The 22,020-nt window shown below is 38.7% G+C and overlaps 1 protein-coding gene across 3 annotated transcripts in view; it reads left to right on the top strand.

Moving 5' to 3' along the window:
• Positions 1–1,061: 1,061 nt before the first annotated feature.
• Positions 1,062–22,020, top strand: part of furinb (furin (paired basic amino acid cleaving enzyme) b) — an 85,932-nt gene continuing 64,973 nt past the window's right edge. The window contains exons 1-2 of one of the 3 annotated variants that reach the window (XM_081356817.1): positions 1,062–1,533; positions 5,919–6,197. In XM_081356817.1, coding sequence (XP_081212943.1) covers positions 6,018–6,197 — 180 coding nt within the window. In that variant the 5' untranslated portion in view covers positions 1,062–1,533; positions 5,919–6,017. Of the gene's footprint in view, positions 1,612–5,918; positions 6,198–22,020 lie in introns of all 3 variants that reach the window. The other 2 variants (XM_081356819.1, XM_081356818.1) reach the window with 2 other exon arrangements.

Below are 22,020 nucleotides of genomic sequence, written 5' to 3'. Positions count from 1 at the left end.
GCCCCTGATATTGCTCCAATTGGATTGCCTGTGAAATATTTGTTTTCTCCTCCTTTTTTCTAAAAGAGATTGAAAATGTGATGTAAATAAAGCATGGTTTAGTATTTGAGGGAGCTGCAAGGTTAAGACAAGGTAACCTGTTTATTTATTTTGTTAAAGGATGCAATTTATTTTGTAGAGATTATTTCATAAAAAAAAAAAAAAAAATATATATATATATATATATATATATATATATATATATATATATATATATATATATATATATTTTTTTTTTTATTATTATTCATTTTATACTTGGGGCTTTTCACTCCTAGCCTATATGAACTATAATAATCCTGTACATTTGCATTTATTCTTCATTTACATTTTTTTTGGTGATAACTTTGGCAATAAAAAAATAAATCAAAAAAAGTTTCAAAATAATAATAATAAAAAAAGAGCTGCAGGGACTAATAAAATCAGCTTAGCAGGAGTAGAGCTGGGTCAGCGAAGAGGAATCCTTGAGTGAAATTCTGTTTTCTTTTTATGACTTGAATGCTACTGCTTCTGGAGTAAAAAATATTGACAAAACTGTTAATCTAATTTATGTCTGTCAAAGCAAAAACGATGCTGGTGATTACATGTAGCCCTTGCTCCACATTGAGAAGGATCCAAATATAATCTAATTCATTCACAGCACAAAAATTATAATTATGTTATCATTTACTAATACCCTCAAGTTTATGAATTTGACTTTCATTGAGTGGAAAAATACTCCATAAAAATGAACAGTTCCTAACCTTCCTAACATTCCCAACATATTTCCAAAGTCTTCGAAAAACATAAGGATGGGTAAATAATGGCAACAATTTAAATTTTTGGGTGAAATGTTTCTTTAAGAATTTCATTTCGACGCTAAAAGTAACGTTAAATACATATTTGAAAGAGCTTTTGCGATGAGGGAAAATAATAATTATTTTATTGAAACAGTGTGTCTGAATCCTGCAGATGGAGCCCAAGAATAGCAGACCACAAATAGTCCAGAAGCCTCATACCATGACGTACTTCCTGGGAATTGTAGGCCATTTGTGATTAGTAGAGATTTGTGTACGGATGTATCCCGTTATTTCCATAGAACAATAAAGCAGACGCGACCGATGACACATGACACCGGCACAGGGGTTTTCATTTTATTTGCAAACATTTAGATAATAAGTATAGCACGGAGATCTGCAGACACAAGATTTATAAATAATTAAAATAAAGGAATAACGTTACATTACAGGAAGACGCGCGCACTGTTGAAAGTTTCATCGATCTGCGCGCGCTCGCCGCGTGATGCTGAGTTGAGTTCGCGGGGTGTCGCGGAACGACGCGAATATACTCCGTTATGGTTTCTCAGAGGATATACTTAACATTTCTGTCGTGAATGGAGTTCATTCCGGAGCTGTGGAGAGAAATGTGAGCTCGTTACCGGATTCCGAGGCTGTGTTGAAGCGCAATGACAGCTCGGTCTGTGCTCGAGGAGGGGTCAACGGTCTCATTTCTGAGGTAAATGACAGTTCGTGTGTCGTCTTTATTTAGCTAACGTTAATCTAATAAGAACGGAAAACTGAGGTGAAGTTAACGGTAAGAAAGTTTTGATTTATTGAATTTCTGCCATGGTAAGCTTTTACGTTTTCGCCCAACTTCTGAGAGACATTTCTTACAATTTGAGTGAAATAATTTGTGAGGTTTTTTTTAATCCCTTTTTATTCATTCGTACAGTAACGTTAGCTGCTATATTTGTGTTTTTTTTTTGTTTTGTTTTTTTTGCGACTGGCAAGACAACTCGACCGTTAAGTTTTGCCTTAACGTAACGTTACACATTTCGTTAAACTGTTCTGAGATGTAGCTATTATTTTGTAATGTCAAAAAAGGTGACTTAAAGACATAACGTTACTTCTCTCAAAAATGATAATTCGGTCATCCTACTCACCCGAAATAACGTTGTTCCAAACCAATAGCCTATGACTTTATTTCCAGTTAACACAAAAGGAGGAGGAGATGCTCGGCACAGTAACGCTCACCGTTCACTTTCATTGCACCTGTTTTCCATACTACTAATATGAATGGTGACTGGTCTCTTTTTGTCTTCCACTAAAGAAAGAAAGTCATTCTAGCACATACCAATATTTTAAACGTACACACAATCCGTCATAGATGTATCGTCGTATTGCACGCTCAGTGCTTTCAGCGTAGCTAATTGAATGATTTCCGTTGGTCTGACTGATTTACGGTGCACGTGAGCTCCTCTTAACGCGTGAACCCAATGAAAATTCATAGCGTTCAGTGCAATAAATGAATGTAGTATTGTGCTATTCTTTGTGTCATGTAGTTCATATAATGACTGTGATGATCCTCAGAATAGAAAAGCATTATTATTAAATGTCTTTTGACCTCGAAACATTCATTCTGTTGGCAGGTTTGATTATGAAACATGTTTTGTTTGTTTTTTACCCACAGGGTTTTTTTTATAACAGGCAGTGTGGTAATTTTCTGTATTGATCCTAACAAGAGAGAGAGAAAACAAAGAGGTAACGCTAGAGATAAACAGTATTTGTGCGCTGTCTGTCCCTCTCTAATGAGTGACTAAGCACTTCGGTTCCTGCCCTTACGCCCATCATGGATCATAAAAGGTTTAGTTGTAGTTGTGTTTGATGAGGAGTTACTGAGGCATAGTAATTACTGTTCTTTCTTCCCCAGAGAGCACGCTATAAAAATTTGGCCCTCCTAGCCAGCATACAGTAGCATCGCCGGCCGGTACTTCGCCTCTTGCAAGCATGCAATCTGTCAGATCCTCAGAGACAGTTAGATAATCGTACTCTCCATTCGATTCAGGCTTTAATGGGAGCTCAGAGTCATTAAATATGAAAAATAAGTCATTTGAAGTGTTGAACGAGATTGATGGCCCGACCTCCAAAATGTTATACGTGACTGGCTTCACATTTGAATGTCATTTTGGCTTTGTGACCTGTTCCTGAGGCACCAAAAATTCATGATTTACTAGAAATGCACAGATGTTCAGTTCTAGGAAGGCTGTTGATAACCAATTATTTTGATTCCGTTTCTGGTCAGTGTTGCGGTTGCAATGCAATTACCAGAATTCCCTCTGGACTGGTTCCACGTTCTGCTTGTAAGCTGAAAAAAAGTGGTCTTCTGTGTTTTTTTCCAAAACAAAAAGCAGCACAAAGACCTTGTCAGACCAAATAAAGAGAAGAAAGGACAAGCCACAAGCCCTGTTTGTATGTCAGAACAGCAACAGACTGTCAACAGCCTTTCTGTCACATCTTACATATGTTGCGCTCTGAAGGTGAGCCCTTCATTACCTCTAACATTTATCCATTAGAAGAAGCTTTCACAAGTGGCTGCATTATTAAATTAGTCTTGTTGAGACAGGCGAAAGATTGAATAAGGGGGATTGGTTAACCTGAAAGGGAGTTATTTGACAATACTGAAAATGTCTTATGTTTCAGAGTGCTAGAGGCGGTGAATAATTTTCCAAGAGCTGACCTCTCATCCATTACCTTTTGTAGATTTGTCTTAGCTGCTAATTGACTCAGTCTGCTTAAAATGAGCTTAATGAAATCTATTAATTGGTTCAAACAATCGATTAGGTTTAGATATGACAGACATTGCTTTAAAATGTGCAGGTACAGTATCTCTCTCTCTCTCTCTCTCATTTTCTGTGCTTGCGGAGGTGTGACATTCACAGGTTTCATCAGTAAGACACACATGGTTTTCTCCTCATTCCTCTCCAGCTCACTGCACTGTGCCAGCCCTTAATGAGCTCTGTAATGCAGATTTTAGACGTGACGATTTGTTTGTTTCTTCAGCAGGCCTTTTACCAAGATCCTCACTTCTTCCTACCAGGAGCCGCTATTTAAATGCTAAACTCTGCATTGTAGCCGTCATACTCTGAGGAATTGTTTTGCTAATGGCACTCTCTTGTTTTAAACGACATTGTGCAGGTTGGCGATATAATTTTAACACTATTCCTAGACCTCATGTGTTATGCCTTTACTCTAGCAGGAAAATACTATGAATTTGCACGCTTGCTTTCTTTGAAAGCACACGCCAGGCTGTATTGTTCATGCTCTGTTTTGTTGTAGAGGGTGTCTGGGGTTGTACACCGTGCCCTGAGCCAAGCTTTGAGCTTATTTACACAGTCAGCAAGAACTGAGCTGTCTCTAAGGAGCTGCTCAACTCTCACGGGACTCCCTCTTGCTGTCGGAGAGAGCTTCTCTGACGGATGGTGCAATACTCAAGCTACATGGTCATCATCCCAATGTATATGTCAAACCTTGAATAAAACACATTCTGTCTTTCACAGACCCTGACTGCTGTTCCTAAAATGTTCTTCAGGTAGAAGAATTCAAGGGCATTCTAAAAGTAGTCCATACTTATACTGTATGTTACCGGCAAAGTGTGAAATCCCGGTATTGTATAGAATGCCTGATGGTTTTTGGCAAAAATACATTACCTAATTCTATACATTACCTAGGCATTCTATAGAATGCCGGATTACACACTTTGCCGGTAACATATACACTACCATTCAGTAGTTTTGAAAGAAATTAATACTTTTATTTATTAAGGATGCATTAAATTGATCAAAAGTGATAATAAAGGCATATATATATATATATATATATATATATATATATATATATAATTTTTTTTTTTAAATCTATAAATTATATAGGCCTATATATATATATACATATGTATATAATATTGTTATTATTATTATTACTATTATTATTTTTCATTTGAAGTCATACTATAGCTTTGAGAACAACATTAATTTGATTTCTGAGAGAATCTTTTTGACCAGTTTTGTGCATTGAAGCAACTGATTCAAAAGTTCATTTATCCAGTTCAGAAGAATAACTTGTTGACAAAAACTACTTTTTATTAACATTCCAGAGCTAGGGCAGATATTAAAGTCCAACTGAAATCAAAATTGACCCTATTTACTTTGTTAGCGCATATTACTAGTCTTGTGGTGAACAATTAATCCGTGCAAGTAAATACACAGAAAAAAATTGTTTGCCGTCGTAATCTTTAATCAAAGTCTGACAAGTTACAGTACTTCCGGTCTGGAATGGCGTTCCTTCTCTGATGACGTAGGTTTGACGGCTTGGTTTGGGAAACGCTTAACCACTCCCCTCAAACCGTTAGTCTGTAATGAGCAGAGATGGAGAGGAGGAGCGCTAGAGTAAAACCCTGCCCTCTGTTCAATATTCCTTTTCACTGGGAAATACGTCACAACACTGGAGAAAAGTCGTTTGCAACTTCCGGTTCACGCGGACTTTAAGGTTTTCAGTGAATAATTATTTGAATTTCCATCTATATCTCACACACAGCTATTAAATGACAGATCACACTACTTTTATGATACTTTCATGGTGCTTTTATGCCCTTTTGATATATGAAAGCTTGTAATTTTCCCTTGTGATTGCATGAAAGAGCATAGAAAACACTGCATATTTTTATTTCACAGAAGAAGGAAAAGTCTTCTAGGTAGGAAAGGGGAGGAAATGATGACAGGATTGAATTTTTTCGGTGAACCGTTCCTTTAAGACAAGCAACATCAGCATGTCCTTTTTTGTGAACTTGCTCTAGATACAAGCACATAGCAAGTGGGTACAAGTTGTGCAACACACATTCTCCTCCTCGTCCTACAAAGTGTTGTTTGTATCCCAGTTTCCCTTTGTGTAGTGCTATCAATAGCACTCAAGACACCTTTATGAAAATATATGACTCGCCACGGTCCCTCTGAGGATGTTTTCTGACAGAACAGTTATGCTTAGATAACCTGAGCTTTATAGAAAACGATGGGCCTCCTGGTGCTCTAGTATTTCTTTTCTGACACTCTGTCTTATCTTCTCCAGGTTATTACAGTGCTGAATTTACAGTGCAACCCACAGATGCATTAGAAAACAAACTCCATCTAGAAGACCAGAAGGCTTGGAGACGAAGCACTCCTGTTCATGGAGGGCCGCTGGACCCTGCCGCTGTTTCTGGGGGCGTACCTGGTCCTCCTGGCTTCTGAGGTACGCTTGATTACAGGCCAAGGCATCTACACCAACACGTGGGCCGTCCACATTGAAGGGGGAGCCGAGGAGGCTGAGAGGATTGCACAGAAACATGGATTCATCAGTCATGGGCAGGTGAGTGGTATCAATGCTTTATCAAAAATTCATCTCCTGTTTCTTGTGAGAGTTGCTATGTTTGTGTATGTGGACATAATGCTGCATGAGGTTTGTAGTGATGTTCTAGTACATGATTCACCTTCTTGCTGTCAAGCTCTGTTGCTTTACACAAGAGAAAGACTGCACAAACACACATGCTCACACAATTGCGACGGCCCCTCCGAGAAGTCCCTGTAGATGCTTGTCGAGTCGCCTTTCCCTTGCATCTGTCACTGTTCAATTCTTTAGAATGGAGATGCGTCAGCTGTGATTGGGGAAATTAATTTCGGCTTATGTTGTATTCTGTTTCCCTGCTGCCCGCATTGTCTCATTTGTCTCGCCAGATGTTCCCTCTTCTGTTGTTATGGTATTAAACGCTAAGCTGGGAAACGAAAAGCAGGAATGTATCTGACAGCTGAAACATTGTATGTGAATTAATCCCTGTGAGTGCAATGCCCTCTGAGCTCGCTGTGAGGAGTCTGTGAATAGCACATGTGGGAGGACAGGAGTGGAAAGAGCTGCCAAAATGAAGCTCTCCTATCCCTTCTTCTCCTCTCCTTTCTCCTTCCCTCTCACATTTAACCTACTGTAAATCAGACCACAAACAATAAACACTTCTAACTCTGCTGAAATCCAGATTATAACAATTTAAAACATTTCTTGACCAGTAATTCTTTTTACTTTTTACTTACCCACCACGAAATTATCAGTTCTTATTTTTATCATGTAAGTTTTTACAGAAATAATAATATATCTTTATTAAATGCTTTGTTCTTATTTTTTCCAAAAAAGAAAATTTGCAATAAGAAATTAAACCGCAGTAATGTAACTCCATAAAATCTTCTGTCTTGTCTGTCTGAATTCTCCTTTGGGTCTTCTTGTGCTTGAACAGACAAATACACACAAAATTGTCAAAATGTCTGTCTTGGCAGGTATTAGGGCTGCACGATATTGAAGAAAAATGCGATATGGGATAACTCATTAAATAATGCGATATTCGATATGCGATACGATAATGCTTAAAGTGTATAACATTTACTTAAATTAGATTCAAAATTATATAACCTACATACGTGTTTCACATTCTTTTTGTGACAAGAAAACATCCCTACAGCTTCTGAAAGTGAACAGCAGTGTTTTACTGTAGCATAAGAAGTGTTATTTTAACATCAGTGTAAACCACAGGGTTAAGGGTTTCAGGTTATCCTACATTAGGTTATTTAACAACAGAAACTGAATAATCACATGTAAAAATAAAACACTGCTTAGTTTTCACTGTATGAATTAAAAATATATACTGATTATTATTAAAGCTACAGAAGTTATTCAGCCAAGAGCAGTGAGTGATTTTCTCTTTGTCTTTTGTTCAAGACCTCAGTTATTGCAAGCCGTTGCGCTATGCATATCGCGATATATACATTTGCGATATTTCGATAATTTCGATATATTGTGCAGCCCTAGCGGGTTTCCTCGTAAACACGGTTGGTTATTAGTGTTGGGCGATGTTCTACATGGTCATATCATCCTATCGTCAATAGTTTACTTATTTGATTATTAATTTACTTATTTACTTGTTTATTTATTCATTTATTTAATTATTTACTTTGTTTTATAATCATGGAGAATGATACTCTTTTTCCATCATTTTGCAAGCAAAGATGGAATTGGTGTTGAAGAAAAATGTCATGTTGCTTAGAAATATTTCATCTAAAAGGCGAGGCCTTTTCATTGATGGCTGATTTGTGCTGTGTTCGGACCTAAAGACTGTTATTAGGCCTATATAATTTTAGTGATATTATAATTATTAGTAGTAGTATTAATAATAATTGGTAATTGTATTGTTATTATTGTCTTTAAAGGGTTTTGTTTATCTATCCATCTATCACAAGTCACCTCTCAAATGTAAGCTGACAAAGCTGAACTAATTAAGTCACTCATTTTTGACCGATACAAACCAGCGATTCTGATACGCACATCTCAGAGCAGTAGCAGTATTAGATAATTCAGTTTTAATTCCTCTGTTTATGCAGTGTCAGAAGTCAACCAAACACATTAAAATAACTATTCTGGTGGAACCTCAATTATTCCTCTGATCCAAAGTCGTGATATTACGCTGCATGAAAAACAAATAACTGGTGTCCGATCAGTAGGAAAGGGCTCTACCTATTAATAGAAGCATGCATGTAAAAGTTTCCATTGGAAGAATGTCACATTAATGGTTATGTGTGTGGGGTGACAAAAGGCAAACAGTGCCCTACAGTGCCAGTGAAAATTAATGTGAGCAAATCTTGCCATTTTTTTTATGCACACCGTTTCAAAAAACTGTGCACTTGTGTATATAATACCTTCAGGGTAAACATGTGTTATCATTTAGTTGTTGGTCATAGCACATGCATAGCATGCATGAATGTCTTTGGCCATTCTATCAAGGCCACCGAATTCTTTACTTTAAAAAAAGCATCTCAAGACCCTGTATTTTATTCTATTCCATAATGGTCTGTCTAGCATCTGAGGTGATTTTAGGGCCTATTTACACTTGTCACTTCATGTGTAAGATAGGCCTAGCTCTCTGATTTGTTCAAACTGTTCCATTTACAGTTGGCCTCATAAATGTGTTTCCGATAAATCCAATCTTCAATTCCCACACTATATGCAAAATGATGCAGTGCCGAACGTTGAGTTTCATTTGCTGCAGTTTGCACCTCTGCTTGCTGAAGAGAGATGCTCATCTCAGCAGGCCATATCTGTGGAGATGCGTGTCGCAGTCATGCTGTGGTATCTGGCTACTGGGAGCTGATAACACTCTCTCACACCTTTATTTCTTGCCATTTAGGGAAGAGTAAATTTACAGATGCCAGGCTCCAGACAAAAATAAATAAATTAAGGATCCATTGGCTCCTATAAGGGAAAAAAATAGGCGCCAAATACTGTCACAAAGAATTGTTCTTTACACAGAATCTGAGCCAGTGTCACAATAAAAATGTCAGCATCACTTGGCCAATGAGTATAGTTTGGCCTCCTCTTATGCATCCTATAAACGTTGTAGTATGTCTTGCACACACCCAATCTATTTTCTTCATTAGTAATATCTGAGAGGTATATTTGGTGAAAGGCAGGTCTTCATATGCTAATATACGGGCGTTGTTGAATTGAATTTTTTAGCTAATTTAAAATATTAGTAAAATATAAGGATTATGTGATATAGTCCATATATTTAGCAAAATGCCCCTTTGTATAGTTTTTTTTTCTTGCTGACTAATGAGTTTATGAGCATTGAATGGCTTTTCTGAGGTAAATTTGACGTTACGTAACAAGATTGTTCTCAAGCTGTTTTATACACGTTCTTTTCAAGGTCAAAATGCTGATTGAACATTCAGGACACTTTACAGAGCACCAAAACGACATTTATTGCTTGTGTATTTTGTGATAAAATTTACAGAATTTTAAAGCTGAAAACAGCATGAGTGATTCAGTGGTACCAAGGGATGCACCGAAATGAAAATTCTGGGCCGAAACCAGCAATTCTGAAAAAATAAAAAAATAAAATTCACTGTCCAAATATTTTTTGGAGCCACCGTAGCTTTCATCTATTTTCTCCTATTGTCTTGAACTTTAAGAAAAACAAAAATTTTACTTTAATGTAGGTATATGAGTGCTCTTAAACAAAAATGTGAGTGTAGATGACCCTTTAATGACTGCACAAACCACCATTCTAGGTGCACACGTAGACGCATAAAGTTTGATTTAAACAGCTTGAAAACTTTTTTCACTCCATCCTTGTTAAAAAGCTTGCATTGTGATAGATTGTAATGTGTGTACGTGCTCTTTTTGTGTTTGCACAGAATTTCTGGCGTTCATTAGTGTGGCATAATGAACAAGCTCTTCCTGCATCTCCATTTATTTATGCCTGACACTGACCTGTCAATCAAACACGGGACACTTTCACACCCAGCACGGCGGATTGATTTTTCATTATTCATTTCAGACTCTCAGACAGATTGTGAGAGTCCTTGAAGGATCCCTGTGTTCTGAGTTGAATTTTTGATGCCATATGGTGCTTTCTCTCGTCTCCATCTCTCTCTCCTCCATTTGATGTTATTTTTTTCTGCTCAGATAGTGCAACTTTAGCTAAGAGATTTGCGATGCAGCTCTCTGGGTAAGAAGACGTGGCTCGCTAATCTGAGCCACTGCCGTGGCCGTGTCTTGGCGTGGAGCTTCCTTGCATTAGAAATCCTACACCGCTGAAATGATATTGCTTCAAAAATGTGTTCTATAGAGGGAGGAACAGAAAGCGAGAGGCTGTGATGAAAAGTAGAGAGATTGTGAAAATGGGAAGAGAATAAGTAGGAAGAAAATTATTCAGAGAGAGCTGAGCAGTAAGGCTCTGAGATAACAAGAAAGTTGAGCAAAAAATAGACAGGATATAAAGACCAAGATATTAGACATAGACCAAAATACTGCAAGAAGAGATGGAGATTGTGGCCTGATTAAAACAAAAAGTAATAACACTTTTTATTGAGTCATGCTTGGTTCAGACAAAATGCACCTGTTTAGTTTGTAGTGTCTTTGGTCGCCCCTGAGGCTCAACATGAGCCCAAAACAGTGATTACGGCTGACAAAAGTGACGTCAGGTCAACAAATGACCCACCCGAAATGACAGAAGACATCTTATTCATCTATGAAAGCTCCTGTCACTCTCCTCTGAAAAACATGCAAGACATTTATCCAAGACCATAATTGCTTGATTGCCTGTCCGGAATCCTGCGGGGAAGGCTTTGGCCTGTTTGCAGACGAGGATGGAGATAGATGGAGATGAAGGAGCGAGAGCGGGGCTTAAATGTCATGTTTCTAGAGCTGTCATCCCTCAGAGCGATAGGATGTTCCTGTGAGGAGGTGGAGGAAGGTGGAGGAGACTCGTGGGGTAGTAAGACTGAGCTGCACACGCTCTCATGCTGGAGGCTGTGAATGTCACTGAACAGGTGAAGAGTGTGTGTGTGTGTGTGTGTGTGTGTGTGTGTGTGTGTGTGTGTGTGTGTGTGTGTGTGTGTGTGTGTGTGTGCATTGTCTCTTAAGCCTGCTTTCAACACCTTACCAATCCCTGGCCATAACTAAAGCAAAATTCCTGCTGAGCAGGTAATTGTACAGTTCAGTTAAATACATCTTGACCTGTTCCCTGTCATTTCCAGCACCAGTTCAAGAGCTCGCACAAGTGCACTGTATAACACTGTGTCCTGTATAACACTGTGTCCATTCTGGCTGACCATAGTCGTACCTTGTGGGATGAATTTATGCTGCTGCCATCCGGGCGCAGATACAGTTTGCCACGATGCAGAACAAACAGATTAAAAAGGTAATTTATCCCGACTGCCATCACCATTGTTAACAATACCCTGTAAATTCAAATTTAAATTATGTTCTTTGGTGGTTATGTTCATTGTTGTTGTTTGATTGTTATACTGTTACTGCTGGCTGCAATCTAAATTGCCCCTCGGAGATAATAAAGTTACCTTGTACCTAACTACACGCACCGCGACAAGCGATAAAAGGTATCTTTTCCATGTTAATCAGAGTTTTTGTCCTAACCAGCCGCGACGGCGACACGCGACGATTGTAACAACAAACACAAAGTGTGGCAATGATATCTCAGGTACTGTTTATGTGCTTTATTTAATGTTAAAAGCGTGGAATGTTACTCTGAATATCATTTAGTGCTCCAGCTTTGTAGCTGTAAAAGCAACAATGGATAATTCACCTCAGATCTTGAAATTAAACAAATGGAAACAAGAACGTTCAAACTGTGAACAAACAAGTGTATTATTTGACAAAGATTGGTTTAGTAACTCAGTAGCCTATGTATTTTATATTTGTGAATTTGATCATGTAGCTACTAATCCATTTTCTTGCGAGTGCCGTCAAGATTACTCTCTGGTGCTGTGCACTCGCCACGAGACTCCGCCCACACACGCTGTCCTGATTGGCTGTGGGTTTTGATTGATTTTGACGCATCTCACAGTCGCATCGCGTCTAGTGTGGACAGACAAATTATTTGTCGCTGGAATCTTATCGCATCGCGTCTGGTTAGGACATGGTGTAACACACAAGCTGAGTCAAATTGACTTTCCCATCTTCATGACTACTAGACATTTCAAGGTCCGCCTATTGTCCACAGACCTGCCACTTTTCTCCACCACTGTTGTAATGAGCATACCTGAGGAATGTAGACGTTCAGATGGGGAATAAGGAAAAAAAATTAAACAACTGGTTCTTTTCACTGACACTAAAAGGAATGAGTTTAGGGAGCATTTCAGGAAAATGAATCCTCAACCTGAGAGTTGTGAACAGCTGCTGAACTCATTCAGCGGAAAAGAGATAAAATAATTAGCAGCAGAGTAACGCCATATGCTCTAGTTGTGCATTAGGGTGGTTCGCTGCTGTAGCTTCAGAAACCATTGACACCTTCTGTGTCTTAAAGGTCAGTAGTCATTTAGCATACCTTTTTATCTGTAATGATTTGCTATACATAGAAAATGGATAAAATATAGCACCCTGATGGGTTTTTATCCACTACCTTTTGCTTTTCTACCGCCTGAGGTCCCACAAGTCTGCCACTCTACTTCTTGTCCCCAAAAAGCATTTTATTATATTTCCAGTACCCTTAAACTATTCCAGTTGCTCACTGGGCTAAACCAAAGACTGTAGCGCTGAATGCCGAAGGCATTGTTTCAGAAAAGAAGAGGAGGGTTGGGGATTTGCATTTGGAACAGGATTCTAGCATTTGTGAGGGTTTAATTTGGGATTTGAGCAGCTTTTCATTGTCCTGACTGCAGTTGGTGTTGTTTTTGCAAGTGCTGCGTTAATGTTGCGTGTGTGTGTGTGTGTGTGTGTGTGTGTGTGTGTGTGAGAATTGCAGCTTAACAGGCAGCTGATCAGCACACTTTAGTGACGCATTTCACCCATCTCTCCCCACCTCTCTGCGTCTGCACACAAAAACACTCGTGATTGCTCCCATCGCTGAGCACAGCTCTCAAAGGCCTCTCTGCGCTCATAGCTGTTGGTGAGGGAAATGGTGGCTGGTGTATTGTGGGCTGATTGCTTTTGCTACAGTGCCTCAATATCATTGTCTTCTGTTAGTTTAGAATCAGACAGGTCCTGACTCCTGAGATTTGGTACACAGATCAAGTCTTTGGTGTCTTGCCTCCAGTGATTTTAAAGTCCCACTCCGATCATATTTTGAGCTATTTTTAAACATTCTCAGTGGTCTTTAAATTATGATTATGCCGTTTTTAGCCAAAATCACAAAACCTGTGCCGTTTTCTGGGACTTCGCTTCAGCAGAGCGGCAGTAGCTCATTAGCAATTCGCCTCTGCGTTGTGGGCGGAGCCGTTGGCACGGAGACGACCCTCCCCCTCCTCTCCCCGTTGCTGAGAGCTCTATCTGAAAAACTGACTGACTCTCTCACGAGTGATGGGCTTGACACACGAGGGGACAAACGACTGCGACAGGCAAAATTTGTCGCCACCCGGCGTGTGCAAGTCTACTTGAACGAGCGTGGAATTTCACATGCACGAATGTCGCATGTTGCTTCGCTGGAGGGGGCTGGCTGCCCTCTCTCATTATGTAATGATGTAATTACTGACGGGATCAGTCTGTGTTCTCCAAACTTTAGTTTTGACGATTGATAGACGGTGAAAAGTGACTTATTTGTTACAGTATGTGTTCCAATTTCAGCGCCACTATCGGAGCTCTGTTCACAATGACATGCAACAGCTTGTGTGTGTGTATCTGACCCTGCTCCTGAGTAAAATTAAACACAAAACACAACTTCAAAAAAGCCCCTGTAAAACGCATTACATTACATTACATTATAATCTACATCGCTTTAACACAGATGAAGTTAAGTTAACAGGGTGGCCACATTATGCAGCACTGGCGTTTTTGCCCGGTAGAGGCAGAGGGGAGTATGAGCTTGTGGCCCCGCCCAGTGGAGTTAGTAGGTCACAACTCCAGTCTATTTTAGCCGGCATTTTAGCGTCTGCTACTGATTCACAGCAATTTGAATGCAGAAATACTCAGAAATACAACTTTGAGCTTATTTTTCTCAAGATATGTCCTCTAACATCAGAAAAATGCCACAAGAACATGTTAAAGGAGAACTCCGGTCAATTTTAACATTGAGCTCATTTTTTTGTACATTTGGAGTGCTGTCAATACAGAGAACAACGACAAAAATCGGTGTCGCCTACACCGTGTTATCCTCTTTTTAAAATTTGCACCCTGTTGACTTCAATGGGGCGATATTTAAACCTGCTTTTAGCCTCTTAAAGGTCCCGTTATATGCCCCTTTTCACAAGATGTAAAATAAGTCTCTGATGTCCCCAGAGTGTGTATGTGAAGTTTGAGCTCAAAATACCCAACAGATCATTTTTTACAGCATGTTTAAATTGACATTTTTTTGGGGCTCAGAAAAACGAGCTGTTTCAGTGTGTGCCCTTTAAATGCAAATGAGCTGCTGCTGGACGGCACAGGGGGCGGAGCTTCATGAGCTCGCGCTCAGTCTGTCAGGAAAAATTCATCTCACGGAATGATGATAATATCAGAAACTCTCAGTAACGGCGTTCATTTCGAGTCGGACAATAATGCCTACAGAGTCAGAGTGCTGTATAGAGATGAAACAGGTATGGTTTAGCAGTTTAATTACGGTTATTATAACGTATTTGTCATCTGCTTGTATGTATCCATTATTTATTAACAGCCTACAAGTCTGCTGTTTCGGACCAGGTCCGAATGATGATCAAACATGTACTGATGAGTTTAATAAAGTTTATTGTACATCACACAAAAGATGAAGCGTCAGTTTTACTTCAGAAAATAACCGTAAGAGCTGAGTAAACACAGTAGCCTAAGTTATAAGAAGTGCGCAAGTAGCCAGTAGAGTTGAGGGAGCATTCCTGTGGGCGGAGGTTAGTCTAAACACGGTTCTGGTGATGTCACTAAAGAAGGAAGTAGAGGGGTGTAGTCCAAACGAGCCGTTTTATGTAGTCAACTTCTGTTAAATAAAATATCTCGCTTGGCATTGAACTTTGAGATTTATAATTTTACAGATATTATTTATACTCTAACAACAACATTACACACTAACTAAAGTTTGAAACATGGGATCACGTAGAACGGGACCTTTAACATCCTTGATGTGTCATTACAAGTGCACAGGTCATGTGAGTGATTCCTTCCTTGTCGAGTTCACGCGCATTGGTTTAGTACCTATGATCACGCGCGTGAACTCGACAATCGATTACTATGGACTTCGACCGAAAACAGGATGTAAATACAGATATTTGCGCTGGCTGAATAAACATCATTTTTATCCCTATCTTTCACATCTACTGCAGTCAGATTGACTCGCGTTCACTCCGAAGGAATCACTCACATGACCTGTGCACTTGTAATGACACATCAAGGATGTTAAGAGGCTAAAAGCAGGTTTAAAACTTGCCCCATTGAAGTCAACAGGGTTCAAATTTTAAAAAGAGGATAACATGGTGTAGGCAACACCGATTTTTGTCGTTGTTCTCTGTATTGACAGCACTCCAAATTTACAAAAAAATTAGCTCAATGTTAAAATTGACCGGAGTTCTCCTTTAACACCTAGAAAAACATGATTTTCATCGGAGTGGGTCTTTAAGTGTTTGTCTGAGCGCACAAGTACACGTAACACCTAAAAGGGACTGATGATTTGGTGCTGAAAGACTAAAGGAAATGTATATGTGATGTTGAAAGATTCTCAAACGACTCCAGCATGATTTCAAATCATAAAAGTGGTTGAAACAACCACTGTGAAGATAATGTTATAGAAATAGTATTATTATAATATATCAAAACAGCAATGTGTGTCCAACAGGGAAAACAAGATCTCAAACTAGAAGAGTTAAGTTTCTAATCAGCATGTGGCACTCTGCAATTTCTGTGCAATTTCTCATTGTTTTTCTCAACATGAACATGAAACAATATAAACACGATAACCAAATGCCGACTCGAGTCTATGTATGTTCTGTATGATAACTGGCGTAGTCTCTGCTTTATTAGCGTTTTTTCCCCCGTTCGCGCTGCTTGAGCTTAAATGCTTTTGTTCTTTATATTTTTTTGTTTACATATATTGTTCAATGTTTTCAACTAAAAGAAAACCGTAAGATATATCATAAGCTTGTTGTGTATATTGTCTAATCGTAAGCTTGTTCAGAAATGGTGACAAAAACTTGAAAAATGCCCATCCCTAATTTACACAGGGCTCGACAATAAAGACTGCCTGGGGCCAGTGTGAACGACTCCACGACTGTCACTCTGCATCATCACGAAAGTTTATCATTTACACATGTCATTTACAAGCCGTACCAATTAAAATATTCAGTCGCAAGTTTTTTGTGTGCAACACACCCGAAGGACGCACACAGAAAGCCATGTCTCAGACACAAATACTCATTGCAAAAATACTGAATTGAGTTCTCTTTCTTGTCTTCTTGTGTTTGAATGGACATATTCACACAAAATTATGTCAAAATGCCCGTATTGGCGAGTTTCCTTGTAAACAGTCTGTTATGTCTGAAGTGAACATAAATAGTTGAGAAATAAAATGCATGTTTATCAGTATATTGGATCCGTGCAGCTCTTAAAGTGAGAGCAGCCTAATAAACCTGCAGCGGCCTCTTTTTAATGATAAAAAATCACTCACTGCTCTTGACTGAATTAACTTCTGTAACTTTAAGGATTAATTTATATTTAATTACACAGTGAAGACTATGCAGTTTTATTTTACATTTGTTTACTTTATTCAATTTATGCACCTGAAAACTACTGTTAGGCCAACCTAAAAAACCTGAACAGCACTGTTTATTTCATTTGTTTGTTTGTTCTATTGTATCTATTTGTTCTATTGCTCATAATTTGATTATTTATTTTATGACGGAGCATTTACTTGTCTTTAACAACATTTGAAATTCATGAGTAAAGGCCTGTTCACACCAAGGTAAGGGTGTAAATAAGTGTAAATATAACAATAAAGATATAGTTCTAAAAATCGTTCTCAGTATTAAAGAATAGCAGAGTTCACACCACAGCTATAACGATAACGGCACAGTATATCGTTGGAATCACTTTCAGAACGATTTTATCCACCTGATGAATTATAAAAACATTGACAGCCAATCAGAATCAATCCTGCTGTAACGAGCTCAAGCATTTAAAGTGACAGAGATGCACACGTTTAGAATAAACAGAACGATATTGTCTGCTGGTGTGGACGCTAATACAGTTATCTTTATAGTTATCATTCTTGGTGTGAACAAGACTTAGCCTATCAGTGTTGAGCCTTGTTACATCATTTACCCTCATGTTGTTCAATATTTGTATTCCTTATTTTCTTCTGTGGCATGCAAATTATTATTATTATTATTATTTATTTATTTTTTCACAAAATGAAAGTCAAACATTCTTCAGAATATCTTCTTTTCAAATTTTCATTTTTGGGTGAATTATCTATATAGCATATGTGACCAATTGTCTACAAGAAAAAAGTTGTATTAAACATTTTTAATATTTAATCTAAATGCAGTAAATTGCTTGCCTCTGAAATTACTTTCCTTTTTTTCCTACTTTTTTTCCTTTTTTCTCCCTGCTCTACATTCACCATGAATCTCCAATTAATATAAAAACAACTTCCAATCAATTTCTGATGGAAAAAAATGTCTCGGCCTGGGTTGTGAGCACTGTTTTTTGTTGACTTCATTATAGAACTCAGATAGCACATTGTTACATGTAATTTATTTACAATGACGTAGTTTTTTTTGTTTGTTTTTTTGGTCCCCACATTGACTCAAATTCTCAAATTTCTTTAATCTCAAAAAGTCTTTAGTGTCAAAAGTCCCCAGATGCAGACACTAATCCTGGTCATCATTCACGTATACACATCTTTAATGAAGAACTCTCACTGCCTGGCTGTCTGTTTCTGTCCTGTTTTCTCTATCTATCTACCTGCTGCCAAAATACTTTCAAAGGCTTTCCCCTCTGCCAACTTTTCAGAAATCATTACTCTAAGATGGCTGGAGAGCTAGAAAAAGTTGGACACCCTCCTCAAGGCTCTTAGCACACTAAGAAAAGAATACATATTGTTGGACCAGCTCTGCAGTCACAAACACACACACACGCACACACACACATCCACTCAAAGATGGAGCTGAGATGAGACAATATCTGAAAAGTCACGTTTTCTTTGACAGCATGGGTGTTGAAATGCAATCAGAGGTTTGTCAAGAAAGTTTAGAGCACAAATTTACCACAGAGTTCTAAGACTGTGCAAACAAACATACAGGGACAGTTCAAACAAAATGTGTTTGCATTCCCTTTTTTTACTTCATTTTCGTATTATTTTTACATTTATCAGTTACACTGACATCTTTGGCCATAATGCTGATTTCAAGTTATTTTAGTGGATCAACATCAACTTTCAAGTAGTGGGCCAATCAGAAGAATCTGTGGGCTAAGCATGTTTACAAATGAACAAGTGTATTTACATATAGAGAAGTGAAGTGTTTATATTAGCGATGGTGTACAGAAATGAATACGCCAATAAACACACCTTCTGTTCTATTCCGTTGCGCTCTATATATCTGTTTCTTAAGCATGAACACGTCCTCTGTGAAAGGCCCTTCAGCCTGCTGCATTCTCTCTGAACATCTGATCCCTCCCGGCAGTCTGGTATACAGAGGAATACAGGATCGTGCTGTTTGCTGCAGGGCCGGTTAGACTGTTTGCTTTGATCTGGTGCCGTGACCCGGAGCTTTCATTGCTTTTCAAGTCTGCCTGGGTTTTGACAAAATTCACAGCGGATTTCAAAAGCATTTGTTGATTTGAGAAGATGAGAAGTACGCGAAGAAGACACGTTAATTTTTAAGACTAATTATCCATCAGCCTCAAACAGCACATCCTCTAATCTTTAAAGGATTCATCTGTTTTGTGTAGCCCACAGCACTTGAGAGAAAACTTTTAGTTACAAAGCGCTTGATGAAAAAGTTCTCCCTTTGCCGACTCTAACTAGAGGAGAAGAGAGTCTGTCTTGCAGCTGGAGACGATTCTGTCTGATGTTCTGCAGGAGGTCGATGTGAGATTGATACGATCAGCAGAGATGGTGGAACTTGAAATATCATGTCCTGGCGAGCTCAGTGTGACTCAAGGGAGTCAATGTGGACGAAAGAAAGTGAGAGCACTTAAGCAGTGTGTGTGTTCAGTAACTTCACTGAGGCATCCATTCAGAGCATTCAGAACTGACTCGCAAGATTGTGGCATACAGAGTATGTTTAACATTTTTTTGTGTGTTTGCTGTTAACAGAGTTGCATGATTTCTTGAGTCATTTGGTTGCTAAATCTCTGTAAAAAGTGCTATTAGTGGGCACAATTAATTCTAAATCAATTCCCCACACACTGTAATGTATAGTTTCTACATTCAGGACAGAGATTTGACTTCTCATGTGCAATTGGAATTTATTCCTCATAAATAATACAGCAACCCAAAGCGGCTGGAAACGCTGGATGTCTTCATGCAGTGATGTCCTGATCAAGAAGCTGCATCATTTGCTTTCTGGCAGGAGTTGGATTTTAGACTTGAAAAGGAATACATGCATGTCAACGCCTGTGAAAAGACTTTCTTAAACAGTGTGAAAAGATTAGGGTTTTATTAACAAGAAGATAAAAAAAACTGTTGTTTATTTCCAGTCTGTTTCATCTTATTTGTTTGTGTTGTTACTTGACTGCACCTTTCTCCAAAGAGAGCTGTCAGAAAAGGAAGATTTCCATCAAGCAATCTGTCATTCTCCCTCCCTATCGCCCATCTTCACTCGTTCTATTACATGTCGCCTTTCTCTCTCTGTACCGGCGTTCCACAATAAAAGGAGATGAATGTCTCTCATTCTCTGTTGTATCGTTATTTCCATAATTCACGGTACAGATAGAGCTGTTCTGGGTGAGTGAGTCACAGTAGAGTGGGGTGGGAATGAATATTCATAAGGCCAGCGAGAGCACTCCCTGAACCAACCAGTAGGACTGCTCATCCGTCTCAACTCACGTGCCACCGCCGGGCATTGTTTGTTGCAAGAGGGGATGACATCATGATCCTTTGCTTTCTCAAACAGGTGTCTGGTTACAAATATAGGATTATTTAGGTCAGTTCATTTATTTAGATTGTTTTTTTTTTTGTTTTTTTTTTGCTTTAATGTGTATTATTTAATGTGAATTATTATTAAATATAAATATAATAAATTATTTTATCAACTTAAATTTTTTTAAAAATATTTTTAAGCACTGGTTTAAAGGGGATGAATTTAGAGATGTAACTTCTCTTCAGGTTATCTCATATTTCGTACTACTCTTATAACCTATTCACTCTAGGTGCTCTAAGCGATCCCGGGAGTCGTAACTTCTTGTTCACATTCGAATTGTTGTCAAACAAAACGGAGGCTAGCTAGACCCTCCCTCCTCCTCATCCCGTCTCCTCCCTCCTCCCCTCCCTTCCGGCATAAAGGAAAGTCAAAGTAGTCACTATAAATACTGATACTTCAAGCAATGTGTAATGTCGCCAAGTTAGATAAATGGTTTTATATATTGCAGAACAGAATGCAGAAAAAGAGAAACATTATCTTAAAATCGTCTCGCCACCTGAGGTTAGGTCTATAGCTCCCATACAACGACGCAATAATAGCAAGATAACGTTAGCTTCGCGTTTCCCAGTGAGCATCAACAACGGCGTCGTCGTAAACAAATTTAGTCAAAGTTGTCAACAGCCTATAAATGAACATTCAAATTCATAACAAACAGTGGATGAAAACAATCATTCACACAAATTGTCGCCCTACTGTGAATTTGCTTGATCATTTACAATAGAGATTGATCGCTGCTAGAAACATATGTTGTATTCACCAAAGTTAACGATGACTGCATAGTTCTTAGCTAATTACATCCTTGTGTTGGTTTGGCGAACATGAACGTCAGTTCAGAAATAAAAATGGATTTACCTGTTCTGCAAAAACAGAGCAACTGAATGTCGGATCGGAAGCCCTTCTGCCGGCGGAGTTCTCGCCTCCTTTCGAAGGTTTTTCCGATGTAAATTCGGTACTACGCGCGTTCCTCCTTGTCCCTCTTCTTTGCAATTTGTTCATCGGAACATCGTCTCTTTGGTCGTGTGTCGGCCATAATTCAAACTTCCCTCTTCATGCTTCTCTCTCCTCCACACCCACTTCATGTGTACGCGCACAACCCCCCAGACCCCACCCTCAAATACTTCTTGCCAGTGATTGGCTGGAGCACTGTTTGTTGTGTTTCGTGGTGCGGGTGAGCCCAGTTTGTTTTTGTTGCCGTTTGTGGAGCCTGTGGTGTCTAGAGAGACCGCGTTTTTTTTACAGTGTGTTCAGGGGACAGGCAGCTAGCGGATAGTGAGGAGATGTTTGCTGTATGTGACAAAAAATGTTTTGGCCTAAAAAACGCGTGGCATCGCTTAGAGCAGTGGTTCCCAACCTTTTATTGTCTGAGACCCCCTTTTTCCCAAGAAAATATTTTAGGGCCCCCCCCCCTTCACATTTAATGATATTATCGCTCTTGTTGGCTAGCAGCAAGGATGAAAAAATATGTTGTTTTCAAGCAAACGGTAGGCTATGTTTATTATAACCAGATATGTTTATGCACAAATAATAGCCTATAGCCTAATATTGAAAATACAATAACAAAAACATCAGTGGGCCATTTGTAATTTAAAAACGTAAGC

Source organism: Scardinius erythrophthalmus (assembly GCF_964197995.2).
Source record: "Scardinius erythrophthalmus genome assembly, chromosome: 24".
Lineage (NCBI taxonomy): Eukaryota > Metazoa > Chordata > Actinopteri > Cypriniformes > Leuciscidae > Scardinius > Scardinius erythrophthalmus.
This window is presented reverse-complemented; position numbering and strand designations above follow the sequence as displayed.